The 17,604-nt window shown below is 43.9% G+C and overlaps 1 protein-coding gene across 1 annotated transcript in view; it reads right to left on the bottom strand.

Moving 5' to 3' along the window:
• The window catches only part of STPG1 (sperm tail PG-rich repeat containing 1), a 51,602-nt gene extending 49,102 nt beyond the window's left edge, over nt 1–2,500 (bottom strand). The window contains exon 1 of the mRNA XM_068969461.1: nt 2,428–2,500. Within this exon, the coding sequence (XP_068825562.1) occupies nt 2,428–2,500 (73 nt within the window). The remainder of the gene's footprint in view (nt 1–2,427) is intronic.
• Nucleotides 2,501–17,604: the final 15,104 nt, after the last annotated feature.

Below are 17,604 nucleotides of genomic sequence, written 5' to 3'. Positions count from 1 at the left end.
CCTGCATATACATAGACAAGGTTTCGGGCAATGATGGCAGTGCAGAGTGGCCGAAAAAGAATGCTCTTTCAGTCAATGGTGCTGGGTAACTAGATATACATACTGAAAACAATAGATTTGGACATTTTTATATCCTACACACAAACAACTCCAAGTGAATCATAGGTCTAGATATGAAAGGTAAAACAATACAGCTATTAGGAAAAAAGCTATTTTTAGATAGGCAAAGATTTCTTAAATAGGACAGACATATACACTACCTATGGGGCTTCCCTAGTGGCTCAGATGGTAAAGAATCTGCCTGCATTGAGGGAAACCCAGGTTCAGTTCCTGGGTTGGGAAGATTTCCTAAAGAAGGGAATGGTTACCCACTCCAGTATTCTTGCCTGGAGAATTCCATGACAGAGGAGCCTGGCAGGCTATAGTCCATGGGATTGCAAAGAGTTGGACATGACTGAGCAACAATTTCACTTTCATACACTAACTAGAAGGGGAAATACTGATATTAATAAAATGGGCTATAGTAAAATCAAGAGCTTCTGTTAATTAGCATACCACCAGTCCATCCTAGAGGAAATCAGTCCTGAATATTCACTGGAAGGACTGATGCTGAAGCTGAAACTCCAATATTTTAGCCACATAAAGTGAAGAACTGACTCATCTGAAAAGACCCTGATGCTGGGAAAGATTGAAGGTGGGAGGAGAAGGGGTCGACAGAGGATGAGGTGGTTGGATGGCATCATGGACTCAATGGACATGAGTTTGAGTAAACTCCGGGAGTTGGCGATGGTCAGGGAGGCCTGGCATGCTGCAGTCCATGGGGTCGCAAAGAGTTGGACACGACTGAGCGACTGAACTGAACTGAACGGAAGAGAATGTAAAGGAAAGTCACAGACTCAGGGAAGGTATTTACATATAGCCAATAAGGATGCATTTCTAGTATGTTTTTAACAATGCCTAAGAGAAGAAAAACCCCATAGAAAAAAACTTGAACAGTCACTTCTCCAAAGAGAATATCCTAAAGATAAGCCAACATATGAAAAAGTGCTCAACCTTACTAACCAAAGGGCAATACAGTTTAAAAGTGTCAGCTAAAAATGATGGGGATGATGTGGAGCAACTGGAATTCTCATACACCGCTTGCAAAGAAATAAAATTGGCACATCCACTTTGGAAAACTGGTAGTATCAACTAGGTTGATCATAAGCACACTCTATGACCCAGCAATTCTCCGAGGTGTAGACCCAAAGAGTATATACACGTATGTCCAAAGACAAGAACAAGAATAGTCATGAAAGCTTTTAGTCATAGCTCAAAACTGGAAACAATCCAAATGTCCTTCAATAGTATAACGGATAAACAAATTATGGTACATTCAGTCAAAGAAAAACTTCACAGCAATGAAAATGAGCTAATTACTGATAACATGAAACAGGAAGTTACATCTGTCAAACGTACCATGAGGGAAGAAAAAAGCCTGAAAGAGTTCATACTGTATGATTCCAATTTATAGGAAGTTCAAAACAGACTAAAGTAATTAATGATATTAAAATGATAAAGTCGTTAAGGTAACCTGACATGGAGAGTCAGGTGAGCTCTGGTGTTGACACTTGCAGAGAAGAGGGACAGTGCCCATGAAGGGCCAGACAAGGGCTTCTGGGATGCTGTGGAGTGTCCGTTTCTGGGTCTGAGAAGTGACTCCGTAAGTGGTGCTTTCTTTGTGACCATTAGGCTGAACAATTATGATTTATTTTCTGAATATACATGAAGCTTCAGTTTGAAAGTATTCAAGAAAAAGAGACAGCAATACATCAAAAGATGGGAGGAAGGAAGAAAGGTCCAGCTCTGGGTCTGAGAGCGGCAGAGACTGTAGAAGCCCACCAGGGAGGTGGTAATAACCCCCCTCCCCCAAAAGAAACCGCGGTGGAGTGAGTGAGGATGTCAAAATCTGCAGCCTCAGCCATGATTCCCCAAGTCCAGGTGTCGTCCAGGATTAGTGCATCCTAACAAAACCACAAGAGTACATGGGCTGAGAGAGAGCATCTCCCACCTATCTGCATGGGTGACCCATGACCACATCGCCTCTCTCCACTGAGAAAGATTGAAACCTTGAAACAAGTCATTTGTGTCAAATTTTCCAACAACCCAGCATGGTGGGGGCTTGGATTAAGTTTTAGGAAATAAAGTAAGATCTCTTCCTCCTTCTCTCCCCTCCATCCTTTCTTCTCATGGTTTCTTTCCAATCATCACCCTCGAAGCAGTGGAGGGATGACTGAAGCAATCTATTTGATATCCTTAAGAACAGCCATGCGAATATAAACCAGCACTTAAAATTCCCCTAAAATTTGCTCTTACATACTGAAATAGACATACGTCAGGAGCTTGCTCCTCCCCTCCCAAAGACCTCTGTTATAAAGTTCACTAGACCTTTCTGTACTTTGTTAGCCTTTCTGGAATATTTTTTGCTAGAGTGTTGCTCTTTTTGTGTGGAGTTGTCCATCTTAGCAAAGTTCTGCGATATGTTCCATTTGTTTGATGAGAAACTTGACTACATGTTCTTCTAAGCACCTGAAACAGCAAAATACAGCATTTGTAGAAATCATTTCATGATTTTGTTAATTGTGTTAATTGGGTTCTGTTGTATTTGTTGGGTAGACAGGAATCTTGTGGATAAAGGCTGAGACTTACCAATTTCTACAACCCTAAATCCCACGTTGCACTGCCTGTAGTAGGAACTCTGTAAAGTGTTCTTTGCTGATGTTGTTTACAGAGCTCCTGAAGGCTTGAATTTCACACATTTATCTTATTGATATAACTCACATACATGGTAATTCATTAATTCAAAGTGCATGTGCAATTCTAAGTTTTGGTGAATGTTTACAATTGTGTAAAATACCACCAAAATTAAAATATAAATATATTCATCTCTCCAAAAAGCTCCCTATGTCTCTTTGCAGTCAATACCCACCCCACAACTCTGGCATCTGGCAACCACTGCTCTGCTCTCTGTCACAATAGTTGCCTTTTCTAGATGTCATGTATGGGTAATTATATAGTATATACCATTTTGTGTCTCTTTTTTCACTTAGCACAATGCTTTTGAGATTCTTCCATGTGGTTGCATGTATCAGTAATTTGTTACAGTTGCTAGACATCCTCACCAACACATTTGGTAAATCATATTAATTTTAAATTAAAAGATGCTTGCTCTTTGGAAGACAAGGTATAACAAACGTAGACAATATATTAAAAAGCAGAGACATTACTTTGCCAACAAAAGTCTGTATAGTCAAAGCTATGGTCTTTCCAGGAGTCATGTATAGATGTGAGAGTTGGACCATAAAGAAGGCTGAACAACAAAGAATTGATACTTTTGAACTGTGGTGTTGGAGAAGACTCTTGAGAGTTCCTTGAACTGCAAGAAGATCCAACCAGTCCATCCTAAAGGAAATCAGACCTGAATATTCATTGGAAGGACTGATGCTGAAGCTGAAGCTCCATTTCTTTGGCCACCTGATGCAAAGAGCTGCCTCACTGGAAAAGACCCTGATGCTGAGAAAGATTGAAGGCAGGAAGGCAGAAGGAAAAGGGGACGACAGAGTACGAGGTGGTTGGATGGCATCACTGACTCAACGGACATGAGTTTGAACAAGCTCCAGGAGATGGCGAAGGACAGGGAGGCCTGGTGTGTTGCAGTCCATGGGGTTGCAGAGTCGGACACGACTGAGTGACTTTCATTTTCACACATGGTGAATCCAGAGCAGTTTTTATTCTGAGAATAATTTAGCTCCACTACTAAGACATGATGTTTCTATGGACTCTACCCAATCAGTCCTCATCTAATATAGTGTCTCTCTATTCTGACTTGTGGGAACATCAAGTAGTCCCAGTTCTGTGTAAGAAAGACCCAGAAATTGTTCAGGTGATGGGATGAACTGGGCGATTGGAGTTGACATGTAATTACTGTTACATAAAGCAGATAACTAAGGAGACCCTACTTCACAGCACAGGAGCCCTACTCAGTGCTCTGTAGCGACCTAAGTGGAAGGAGATATGAAAGAGCAGAGAGACGCATATGTACAATTTCTGGGCCTTACGCTGCTTTCGGTGGCTCTTTCCCAAGTCTTAGGTTCTTCGCATGCATGTGTCCATTATTTCTCTTCCTATTTCTGAACTTTTTCTGTGCAGGCCCGACCATTACCTGTAAATTCCAGCCTCTTTGTTCTCCCTGAATCCTGACTTCTGTCTACCCAGCTCAGATAGCTGGACTTTGTGTGGGTTTCCCTCTCCCTGAACTGTGGCCTAGAAACTCTCTCCAGCATTCGCTGGAGCAGTTGTGGGGCTCACCCTGTTCTCCTTCTCTCAGGGATTACAGAACTGGGGTCCCTGTTGTTCACTGTCTAAAAACCATGCTTCATGTATTTGTCTGTTTTTAGTCATTAACAGCAGGAACATAATTAAATTTTCATAGAGTTAATCTTTCATAAACAGACTTGAGTTTTATTTTGTTCATCTTTTTTTCTCCCTAAGTAATTTACATCATTTATAAATACTAATGAATGAAGAATTGAATAAATGATGTTCAGTTCAGTTCAGTCGCTCAGTCGTGTCCAACTCTTTGCAATCCCATGAACTGCAGCACACCAGGCCTCCCTGTCCATCACCAACTCCTGGAGTTCACTCAGACTCATGTCCATCGAGTCCGTGATGCCATCCAGCCATCTCATCCTCTGTCGTTCCCTTCTCCTCCTGCCCCCAATCCCTCCCAGCATCAGAGTCTTTTCCAATGAGTCAACTCTTCGCATGAGGTGCCCAAAGTACTGGAGTTTCAGCTTTAGCATCATTCCCTCCAAAGAAATCCCAGGGCTGATCTCCTTCAGCATGGACTAGTTGGATCTCCTTTCAGTCCAAGGGACTCTCAAGAGTCTTCTCCAACACCACAGTTCAAAAGCATCAATTCTTCAGCACTCAGCTTTCTTCACAGTCCAACTCTCACATCCATACATGACCACAGGAAAAACCATAGCCTTGACTAGACGGACCTTTAGTGTGCTATAATTGTGGGTGATTAGAAAAAATTAAACCTTCCTATGACAATGGTGATATGTGCATATTGTCCAGTTTTTGGAAAGATAAGAAGTTTAAAAGATTTTAAAAACAATCCATTCCTACCACCCAAAGACAACACTATTAATAATGCTTTCCAGCCTCCTTACTGCATACCTGTGGAGCCAGGATGAGAGCAGGTGCAGCCCAGGTGTGGACGGAGCACTGCCCAGGTGTGCCTCACTGGTGCACTTGCTCATATAACTGTTCATGACAGGATCTCATGGGCCTGGAATCTAAGAAAGAGCAATGAAGACATATCACCTTCCTAATTAACAGCATATGCTCAAGCAATTCTCAGGTGAGGGCCAGTGCAATGATCAAGAGTATCCATTTCTGTGTTCAAGGTTAATAGTCCTGGGTTCTGCCACTTAATAGTTCTAATTTTGGATGAGTCACTTGACCTTTTGAATCCATTTTCTCCTCGATAAACTGAGATTGGTAACAGTACCTTCTTCTTAAGATGCTTACGAGAAATAAATATGATAACCACAAGAAGTAGTTAATGCTGCCTGGCCTACAGTAGGCTTTTATTAACTTTCAGTTCAGTTCAGTCACAGTCATGTCCGACTCTTTGCAACCCCATGAATCGCAGCACACCAGGCCTCCCTGTCCATCACCATCTCTTGGAGTTCACTCAGACTCACATCCATGGAGTCAGTGATTCCATCCAGCCATCTCATCCTCTGTTGTCCCCTTCTCCTCCTGCCCCCAATCCCTCCCAGCATCAGAGTCTTTTCCAATGAGTCAACTCTTCGCATGAGGTGGTCAGAGTACTGGAGCTTCAGCTTTAGCATCATTCCTTCCAAAGAAATCCCAGGGTTGACCTCCTTCAGAATGGACTGGTTGGATCTCCTTGCAGTCCAAGGGACTCTCAAGAGTCCTCTCCAACACCACAGTTCAAAAGCATCAATTCTTCAGCGCTCAGCCTTCTTCACAGTCCAACTCTCACATCCATACATGACCACAGGAAAATCCATAGCCTTGACTAGACGCACCTTAGTCGGCAAAGTAATGTCTCTGCTTTTGAATATACTATCTAGGTTGGTCATAACTTTTCTTCCAAGGAGTAAGCGTCTTTTCATTTCATGGCTGCAGTCACCATCTGCAGTGATTTTGGAGCCCCCAAAAATAAAGTCTGACACTGTTTCCACTGTTTCCCCATCTATTTCCCATGAAGTGATGGGACCAGATGCCATGATCTTCGTTTTCTGAATGTTGAGCTTTAAGCCAACTTTTTCACTCTCCTCTTTCACTTTCATCAAGAGGCTTTTTAGCTCCTCTTCACTTTCTGCCATAAGGGTGGTGTCATCTGCATGTCTGAGATTATTGATATTTCTCCCGGCAGTCTTGATTCCAGCTTGTGTTTCTTCCAGTCTAGTGTTTCTCATGATGTACTCTGCATAGAAGTTAAATAAGCAGGGTGACAATATACAGCCTTGATGTACTCCTTTTCCTATTTGGAATCAGTCTGTTGTTCCATGTCCAGTTCTAACAGTTGCTTCCTGACCTGCATACAGATTTCTCAAGAGGCAGGTTAGATGGTCTGGTATTCCCATCTCTTTCAGAATTTTCCACAGTTGATTGTGATCCACACAGCCAAAGGCTTTGGCATAGTCAATAAAGCAGAAATAGATGTTTTTCTGGAACTCTCTTGCTTTTTCCATGATCCAGTGGATGTTGGCAATTTGATCTCTGGTTCCTCTGTCTTTTCCAAAACCAGCTTGAACATCAGGCATTTCACATTTCACGTATTACTGAAGCCTGGCTTGGAGAATTTTGAGCATTACTTTACTAGCATGTGAGATGAGTGCAATTGTGGGGTAGTTTGAGCATTCTTTGGCATTGCCTTTCTTTGGGATTGGAATGAAAACTGATCTTTTCCAGTCTTGTGGCCACTGCTGAGTTTTCCAAATTTGCTGGCATATTGAGTGCAGCACTTTCACAGCATCATCTTTCAGGATTTAAAACAGCTCAACTGTAATTCCATCACCTCCACTAGCTTTGTTCATAGTGATGCTTTCTTAAGGCCCACTTGACTTCACATTCCAAGATGTCTGGCTCTAGATTAGTGATCACATCATCATGATTATCTTGGTCGTGAAGATCTTTTTTGTACAGTTCTTCTGTGTATTCTTGCCACCTCTTCTTAATATCTTCTGCTTCTGTTAGGTCCAGACCATTTCTGTCCTTTTTCAAGCCCATCTTTGCATGAAATGTTCCCTTGGTATCTCTAATTTTCTTGAAGAGATCTCTAGTCTTTCCCATTCTGTTCTTTCCCTCTATTTCTTTGCATTGATCACTGAAAAAGGCTTTCTTATCTCTTCTTGCTATTCTTTGGAACTCTGCATTCAGATGCTTATATCTTTCCTTTTCTCCTTTGCTTTTCGCCTCTCTTCTTTTCACAGCTATTTGTAAGGCCTCCCCAGACAGCCATTTTGCTTTTTTGCATTTCTTTTCCATGGGAATGGTCTTGATCCCTGTCTCCTGTACAATGTCACGAACCTCACTCCATAGTTCATCAGGCACTCTGTCTATCAGATCTAGGCCCTTAAATCTATTTCTCACTTCCACTGTATAATCATAAGGGATTTGATTTAGGTCATACCTGAATGGTCTAGCGGTTTTCCCTACTTTCTTCAATTTCAGTCTGAATTTGGCAATAAGGAGTTCATGATCTGAGCCACAGTCAGCTCCTGGTCTTGTTTTTGGTGACTGTATAGAGCTTCTCCATCTTTGGCTGCAAAGAATATAATCAATCTGATTTCGGTGTTGACCATCTGGTGATGTCCATGTGTAGAGTCTTCTCTTGTGTTGTTGGATGAGGGTGTTTGCTATGACCAGTGCATTTTCTTGGCAAAATTTTATTAACTTTATTATTAACTTTAGGTTTTAATATATGCACAGTGATAATATATTAACAGTTTAAAATAATAGCTATCATTTCTTGAGCCCTAACACTCCTAGATACCTTTATAGAATATTTTATACAATTCTTCAAATAATCCAGTGAGGTATTATCCCCATTTACAGATAAGAAAACTGATGGTCAGAGGGAGGGGTTATGTGACTTACTCAAGGTCATACCAAAAGAAAGAGGTAGAATCAGACTTTGAACCCAGAAGTCTGACTTCTGCTTACTCTGAACCACTCTAATAATCTCTAAAGCAGCACACATTAAATGTTAGCATGCTAAATTTTGACATTGATCACCCCTGAGTGTGTATGATTGGTCTCATAAAAACTAGGATATTGCATAGCGTTTTCAAAATGTAATTTTCCCAGGATGCTGGGGTTCCCCAGAACTCAGTTTGAAAATTCCTGAGGCAGTTCACTGTTAAGAGTTCTAATTGCTAGAAAGTTCCTGCCTGAATGAGCTCAGAATAAGCTTCACTCCTCTTCCACACTGGTGAGTTTTGAAATGTAGGTCACAGCTTAACAGCCTTTTGTGAAGTTTTTGTTACATGAATGCTGGGTCACAATATAAAATATATTTCTTACCATGGATCACAGTCAGAAAGGTTAAAAGACACTGTTCTATGTGACTGTTCTTCAGATATTTGAAGGCAGCAGTCATAACCTATCTCTTAAAAACTAATTGTCTTCTCCATGAGGGACCTCTTCAGCTTCTGTGAAACACTTGTAACATGGGGATTCCTCCCTTCGGTATACTGGGCACCATCTCACCCTGTCACCAGATTCATCTGGGTCAGTCCTCAAACTGCCTTTGGGATGACTTCCTTGGCCACTCTCTCTTGGGAAGCACCACCCATGTCTCTCTAGCCCCATCTGGCTCTGCTTTATTTTTCTCAAAGCACTTTTCACTACCCACATTATATTTTATATATTATATATATAATATTTTTTGTTTATGATCTTCATCAATAAGACATTCATCACTGAATCCTCAGACTGTTTCCTGGCACACAGCAATTGATCAATAAATATTTGTGGCTTGAATGAATAGATGAATACTAGGAATAGACACATTTTATCTAGAATGAATGGGCTTCCCTTGTGGCTCAGCTGGCAAAGAATCTACCTCCAATGCGGGAGACCTGGGTTCGATTCCTGGGTTGGGAAGATCTCCTGAAGAAGGGAAGGGTTACCCACTCCAGTTTTCTGGCCTGGAGAATTCCATGGACCGTATAGCCCATGGGGTCATAAAGAGTCGGACATGACTGAGCAACTTTCACTTCACTTCTTCACCTAGAATGAATACAGATGTACTCATAATACAACTCTTTCCATCAGGAGCTATATTCTTTAAAGATTTAACTCACATGACTACAACTATAGCCATGTTTTAATTCTACCATCTCTGTTTAAAAAAAAAAAAAAAACCTTTCCATCTGAGCCACCAGGGAAGCCCCATTTATCTTATAGTATTACATATTTCATACATTTAAATGTGTATATTACTGTACAAGTATACCAATATATACTGCAAGTATATACAATATATACTATTGATATATATTGGTACAAGTATACCAATATATACAAGTATATACAATATATACTATTAGTATTGGTATAAGTATACCAATATATACTAATATATCACATATTCTGTTATCTTTTAGGTAATTTTATGGGGTTTACATGAGTAGTTTTGACTATATGAGATTTTTATTAATTCAGTTATAATGCTATAGTGCATCTTGGAAATATTTTACATTTTTCTAAGCACTCTCAGGTAAATAATCCATTTGATATTTTTCTTTAGCTGAGAAAAGTGTTTTTAAGAGCTGGAAGAAACTTTAGGAGCTGGCTAGTGCCCGGGTTCGATTCCTGGGTCGGGAAGATCCCTTGGAGAAGGAAATGGCAACCAGCTCCTGTATTCTTGCCTGGAGGATTCAAAGGACAGAGGAGCCTGGCAGGCTACAGTCCACGGGGTCACAAGAGTCAGACTCGACCTAGCCACTAAACCGCCACCACCACCAGTGATCTCTAGATTCCAATCACACCCTTTCGTGTTACAGATGAGTAAACCAAGGCGCCCAGCAAGGAGGAGGGACACCCCAGGAGATGGAGTGGACCCAGGATAAGAACTTAGCTATTTGCCGTCCACCTGCTGCCAGATGCCCCCAAATGTTCGTACATTCGCCTGGACTGAGGTGGGTGAATCAGTAGCCTACGCCCCTCACCGGAGCTCCACGGGGAAGGCATGCCCTGGTTATTATCGCCACTTTTCAGGTGGGGACTCTGAAGGCACACTCCAGGGAGGGGAGCTTCCAACAGTGGGTTCTTAGGCTCTCGCGGTACCACCTAGCTTGGCATGGGAATTACGCACGGGGCAGGCGGGAGTCTCAGTCGGCGTCTAATGCTGTGCGCCGGGTCCTCCTCCCCACGACCCCAGCATTCGTCCTCCAAAAGGGACGGCTTCCTACCTCGTCTGTCCCCCTGGGCTGAATCTGGCCCACCGGCCTCCTTGTCGCTATGGCAACCACAAGCCTAGCGATCTAGCTTCCACCTTCTGCCGGCTTCCTGATGAACTCGGGCCAATGGTATCCTCCGTTTCTTTAGCGTGAAAAGTTGTTGGCCAATGATCAGAGGCATTTCAAAAACCGCTGGGAAGCGGCCAGAATTTTGGGGTTCAGGTTAACTACGTCAGGATGGACGTGGAAACTTAATACGGGCTTATCTAGACAACCTCCTAAATCTCGTGATAGGCGCAACGTCTTAGAATTTTGCTCACCCAGAAACCCTGCTTAACCTAAAAGAACTAACATTCACTGACGCCCTCTTTATGATAGTCAAAGAAAAAAGACTGATAATGGGCAACAACATACAAGGACAGCCATGGAGCTGCCCAGGTCCAGGACAATCAGGGATCTTGTCACTCCCCCACTTAGAACCCTCCAAGGGCTCCCCTTTAAACTTAGGGTGAAATCCAAACATCTTCATGTCCCCAAGCCCTCTGATCTCAGCTCCTCCCTCCCACGCCCCCAGAAAAATCTCGCACCTGCCACGCTTCCCTTTGGGCAGCTGCTACAATTCTGTCAACCTCGTTCCGCTGACCGGTGTTCTCTCTGAGCTCACTCGGTGTCAGGGTCTGCACCACAACTGCCTCTTTCTCACAGTTGAGGTCTCTATCCAAATATCATGTCTTCATCCGTAAAACAGGCGTGAGCCCGATGAGACTCAGTGGGTTGTTGAGAGGATCTGGAATGAAATGTGAAACAGCGAAGCTCCCTGCACCTGTTAATTATTTTTTAAAATACATTTTATTTTTCAAAAAATTAATTTTTAGTTGAAGGATAGTTGCTATATGATATGTTACAGGTGTGCAGTATAGTGATTCACGATTTTTAAAGGTTATACTCCATGATAGTTCTTATAAAATATAGGCTAGACTGTTGTTCAATATAGTGAACAATGTATCAGTTCAATAACAAGGATATATTCTTCAATATATCCTTGAATCAGAACTATTACAGTGGTACATTACGGAAGCATTCATCAAGTGCTAGGCTATGGGAGGACTTTTAAGTATTGCTATTGGAAGGACTGATGCTGAAGGTGAAGCTCCAATACTTTGGCCACCTGATGAGAAGAACTGACTCATTTGAAAAGACCGTGATGCTGGGAAGGATCGGAGGCGGGAGGAGAAGGGGACGACAAAAGATGAGATGGTTGGATGGCATCACCGACTCAACGGACATGAGTTTGAACAGGCTCCGGGAGCTGGTGATGGACAGGGAGGCCTTGCGCGCTGCAGTCCATGGGGTCGCAGAGTCGGACACGACTGAGCGACTGAACTGAACTGAGATGCAGATGTTACCGGGAGGGTGTACTGTGCTGCCAACAGGCGATACAGGAGGACAGGCAAGGAGAGATTTTTTTATGGCCTCGGGGCTTTGGCGGGGAGGGGGAACCTGGCCTTGAAGGATGTGTAGGATTTGAATACCTGGTGAGATCGTGGGGTCGGGGAACAGCGGGAGCAAAGCCGGGAGAGGGCTCCGAGGGTAAAGGCGTGGGGAGGACACCCGGGCAGGTTGCCCATCTATAAGGGCAGATGCGGTGAGCAAGTCACCCGGAGCCTTCCAGACCCAGCCCGACGTCCTCCCTGTGGCCGCTAGAGGGGGCCCTCGCCAGGTGAGCTCGGCGCTCCAGCGGGGCACCGCCTCCCCCGCTTCGCGTCCAGCGAGCTCCGCAGTCCAGCCAATCAATGTCCGAGGGCTGTCCCGCCCGCCTCCTCCTCGAAGCCACTCGCCGGCGCCAGATGCCCGTCAGTTTTGACTGACAGGCAGCCTGACAAATCGAATCGCGGCTTTGGAAAGCACAACACAGCAGCCGCTCTGCATCTCTTGAGTCGGGGAAGGAATTTAGGAGGGCTGTGCCTCCGGCTTGCCCGAGGAGTCCACGTCCTGTCTCAGAAACCTCTGATCGGTGGGCCTTAGCGGAAACGCCGCCGGTGAGTAGTGATTTAGACTTAAGGCGGGGGTGGGGATGGGGTTGAATTCAGCCTTCGGTTTCAGGAAAAGCCAAGGCATTTGTGATCCTCTGACGTCCCCAGTATACACATCTTCCTTCTTGCTGTCACCAGCCTTGTCAGTTTGGGTCTTGTTGGCTCAGAATGCTGCTTTTTTTTTTTTTTTTTTTTTCATTTTCGCATCGAGGAGAGGGCCATGGGTTTGCCTTAATAAAGGCGATGCCAGGTTTGACCAAATCAGGAAGCGAAATGGAGTGACTTCGTCACAATTGTGCCTGTACACATCGGCTCGGGCTTCCAAGGGAAAGCAGATAGTGGAGTTAGCAGGTGCATGACGAGGGCTGGGGTGGGGCTGGGGGACGCATTCCTGGTCCGTGCTGGCCACTGGAAGTCATTTCCAGCGCACTGGGTGGGGACTGAAGAGTGTAACCCTTTCGTGAGCCAAAGCCCAGGAAAGGGAAAGCTTGTAACTGGCACTCAGCAACCAGAAGCTGAACCGGCAGGTGGTGGGAAAGGGCGTGTTTGAATTATATCTTTAGAGCCAAATTCTAATACAGACCCTACTCTTAGGAGCCAAGACCGATGGTTCTCTAATCTAGGAAACCTACTTTGTGGGTTGGTGAAATAATTCTCAGATGAGGACTAGGGGGTGGAGTGAAAGTCATCCTTTAGTGGATTTATCTTTCCCTTTTTGAGTCAGTGACCCCCGTGCTCATGGATGGCTGTGTGGGCCTCAAACTTAAGGGGTGGTGAGCAACACAGAACTGGTTTTCTTGCCTCTGGGGCATATGTTAGACCTGGAAAAGTGTTTTGCAGTCTGGAAAAGAAAGTCATTAGGCAAAGAATGTGTGCCTTATAAGGGAAGACAGCTTGCACAGAACTCCTCCAAGGCTTTCTGTCCAAAATGCTACCTAGCTGAAGGGGGAGTTTTCTATCTTTGTGGGCCCTGATGCCTCAGAGGCCTGGGGGTTCCTGAGGCAGAGAGGGAAGCTACGTTTTAAAAGATAATTAAATAAGAGCAACTGCAGCCACCACAAAGGAAAGCAAATACAGAAACCCACCTGGAGAAACCAGCTGATCCGAAGGAGGTTAGGAGGCCTGGATTCCCATCACCGCCTTGACACATCCTGTGGCTTCTCTGACGTGCTGTGGGTGGGGCTGGCTCTATGGGTTTTATCCCTGGTGTTGTGGTAGGTGAGGCCTTGAGTAAGCCATTCCCTTCTCAACTGTGAAGCAGCCAAGGTGTACCGGGTGCTTCACTGGCCTGTCTAAAGCCAGTCAGTAGGTATGTATGGAGGTCCCCATGCCATGCTCTAGGCTAGATCTTGGGAGGCAGCAATCAAACAGGGGATTCAGTAAACAGCTTCCTAGAATTTTTGCTTCAGTGCCCCTTCACCTCCAGGCTGAAAGCCTCTAGGAGTGTCTCAGAGGTTGAAGGAGCCACTCTTCCTTTCTAAGGCATAAAAGTATAGTGAAGAATAATTATGCTTTTCACAAGATTACAAACATTCATAGGGCTTTACAGTCAGGGACGTCTGGTTATGGGGATTTGAGTTATAAGCTTGTCTGATAAGTATATTTCAGGTATATATATATATATATGTACTGATTATATAACCTCGTCTAGAGGCAGCAGCAGTCATTTAACTTTGAGGCTCTTTGACACAGTGAGCCTGGGTTCGATGGTCTTTGTGCTGCCCTTGGCTTGAGCCCTGCATCTGATGTCTCCTAGACACTGAATGCAGTGTTAGTCCTATATCATAGGACTGTGCTGTTCATGCCAGGAGCCAGAATTCCTGGGCCTGGGGCTAGATAACAGAAGGAGCTGGAGGCTACTGGTAGGATGGTGGTGGTTTAGTCACTAAGTCATGCCCGACTCTTTCCAACCCCATGGACTGTGGCCCAACAGGCTCCTCTGCCCATGGGATTTTCCAGGCAAGAATACTGGAGTGGGTAAGCCATAGGAGGCATCTTTCTGATGCCTTGAAGCATGTCAGAAACTTTGTCTGTTTGGAATGTAATAAACCCTCAAACGTGTTGCTTGAGACAAAGAGAGATGTATTCATAAATAAATTAAATAAACTGGTAAGAATAAAATTAATAATAACTGATATTCATTGACCATTTGCTGTACATGCATTTCGTATGCATTATTTCACCAAATTCTCACAACAGTACATAGATGTGGAATATCCATATTTCATAGCAGGGGAAACTTGCTGAAAAGTTAAATGACTTGGCCAAGGTAAAACAGGTAAGCACACAACAGGTCAAAAGTAATGTAAAATATTTTTGTATTAATATAAGAAGCTTTGCAAGTATAATACTCATTTGTATGCTTATTTTTTTTTAAACATGAGCCTCAAAGAAACCCTTAGCCCTTGTGGTAGGTGTTTTGGCCATGCTCCCCAAAACACTAGGGGTGTACTTTCTCTTTCTTCTCTATTTGGTAGAAAAGCTTGAGATGCCCTGAAAATGTCAGTCCAATGAAGTTAATGAGCATTTCCATCATTGCTGGTTTTACTTAAGGCCATATTATTACCCCTGTTCTACAGGTGAGGCAGCTGAGACTCCCAGAGGCAAAATGATCTGGTCCCTTAGGTCTTCCGCCTCCTGGTCTAATGTTAAATCACCCTAGGCAGACCCTCAGGAGCAGGCCAGTTTGTCCATCTTCCATGGAGATCACTTTTCTTCTCATTCCTTCTTTCCTGAGTCAGAATGCAGATGGTTTGTTGTTTTTTATGGCAGAGGAATTTTTTTCTTTCTTTCTTTCTTTTTGGAGTCCTAGAGAAGTCAAAAGAACAGGCCATGTTCTTCTTATATAGGGGAACCTACAGAAAGGTAGCATTTAAATTAGGATATGATGGAAGGAGGGCTTCCCTTGTGGCTTACATGGTGAAAAATCTGCCTGCAATGCAGGAGACTCTGGTTTGATCCCTGAAAAAGGAAATGGCAACCCATTCCAGTATTCTTGCCTAGAGAATTCCATGGACAGAGGCGCCCAGTGGGCTACAGTCCATAGGGTTGGAAAGAGTCGGACATGACTGAGCAACTAACCCCCACACATATGTATGATAGAAGGAAGGAAGTGAAAGAGAAGAGGAAAGGGGATTTTAAAGGACTGGGGAAAATGGTTTTGAGGTAGGTGAGCCATATCTTTATTAAGTGGCCAGAGGCATGATGTAATTTTTTAAATGGCCTCACTTCTCATGGCAGCTTGTGTTTTGTCCTAATAGTAATCTCTTCTCAGGTAACAAATCCAGCTCAGTGTTTCATTGTACATGCATTTTTAATGTTCTTCCCCTTCTGCTAGGGCACACGAGAATCAGGAAATGCGTCCCCATCTGTCTGCCTGAGAAGAAACCTAGAAACTGGCACGTCTCTGAGTGAAGATGAGGAAAAGGCTGTAAATTGGCCAAAAGAGCCTTGAAGTACTCTTTCCACATGAGAAGGCGATGGCTGGTGGAAGGAGGTGAACCTCACCGGGAAAGATGGCTTAGCAGCACCTCCAGCTACGGATCTAGGCCAGCTGGTCTGTGCCCTTAGCCCGCCATGGACGGAGCTCGTGGTGCAGCCCTACAGCTCCAGCAGCTCCTGCCCACAAGCAGTGCCAACCCCGTGAGAGAGGCTTCCTTCTCCTACAAGGCAAGAGCTTTTATTATTTTTTAGATTGGGGATTTTATATTTTTCTAATGAGACAGTCACTTGGGGAAGTATTGGCTAACAGATACATCCAGGGTCTGCGTGCTTATCACTGACAGAAACAGGCAGCCCCTTCATGTGTACAAGAGAATGTGTAATCTAAAGAAATGTTCATTGAAATACATAAAAAGGAATTCATTCCCCCTAAGAAGGTTTGACTTTAAAAAATCACCGGCTCCATTACTTGGAGACAACCTTTGTTCCTGTTTCTGTAAATTTCCTTCCTGTCTTTTTCCAGTATTCCAAATTTGGGGTTGGAGAGTTTTGTATCTCAGTTGTTTTCCTTAACCTTGTTGATGGACTATTTCTCTGTGTCACTGAGTGGTGGTTGGAAGTGTGCTTTCTGAATGATTGTCCAATCTGTTGAGCTGCTGTATCAAAGTCTGTGGGACAGAACCTCCTATTGTTGGCTGTTTAGATTGTTTCTAATCTGGGGTGACTGCAGATGCTACCGTGAACATCCCAGAGTGCATGCCGCTTTGCTATCTCTAAGAATTGGGTAACTCTGAGAGAGGTAGTTTCTCCCCACGTAGCAAGGTCACAAATGCCAGAGCATCGAAAATACAGAAAATAAGAAAGTAGAGTTCATATAATTAACCTTGTGGTGAATGGATGCCAAATAGACAAACACAGAATCTAAGAAGACATAGAACACGTTCCCTGATGAGGTGTCTAATAAGCTTTCATTTTTATCCTCAATTCAGTTATTTATTACAGAAATATCTTCCTGCCAGAACAAAGATAAAGAAGTTGTAGTGACTCTCCCAGAAAGCTTAAGAATTGAGGTGTCAGACAGGCATGTGAACAAAGGGTGATGAACTGACCTGAAGGAGTGGGGGGAACAGGGATAAAGGAAAGAAGATCAGTCTTCAAATCCCTACCTGCTCCCACCTCAGTAACCTTGGACGTAAGGCTTCACTAACCCTCAGAGCTTCTCTTATGGGTAGGATGACGGCAGTAATACCTCCCTCCACCCTTCATTCCTTTAGGGCTGCGTAAATCAACGAAAAAGCACCTAGCCCAGCGCTAGGCATGCAGGAGGGGTTTGACTCACTGCTTGACTCAGAAATCTCTCATGGTTACAGACAGCAACAGCTGAAGATGCACAGAGCAGAGGAAGGAGTAGTTCGTTCCGCCTGGGGGTAGGGGAAGGGGTTTCTAAGGGGGAGCTTGCTCTTTCCTCCTTGATTTTGTTCAGGCTCTTTTAGTTGCAAGAAATAAAAGTCCATTTCAGAGAAGCTTAAGCAAAAAGAAAATATAAGGCTACAGGGTAGCTCATAGAACTCAAGGGCAGGAAGGGCAGTGAGGCTTGAAAGGTACTAGAAAGAACTCTTACACCCACCTTCAAAGGAAGGAGG

Source organism: Capricornis sumatraensis, chromosome 3 (assembly GCF_032405125.1).
Source record: "Capricornis sumatraensis isolate serow.1 chromosome 3, serow.2, whole genome shotgun sequence".
Classification (NCBI taxonomy): Eukaryota; Metazoa; Chordata; class Mammalia; order Artiodactyla; family Bovidae; genus Capricornis; species Capricornis sumatraensis.
Note: the sequence above shows the minus strand (reverse complement) of the source record. Positions and strands in the feature narration are given on the sequence as shown.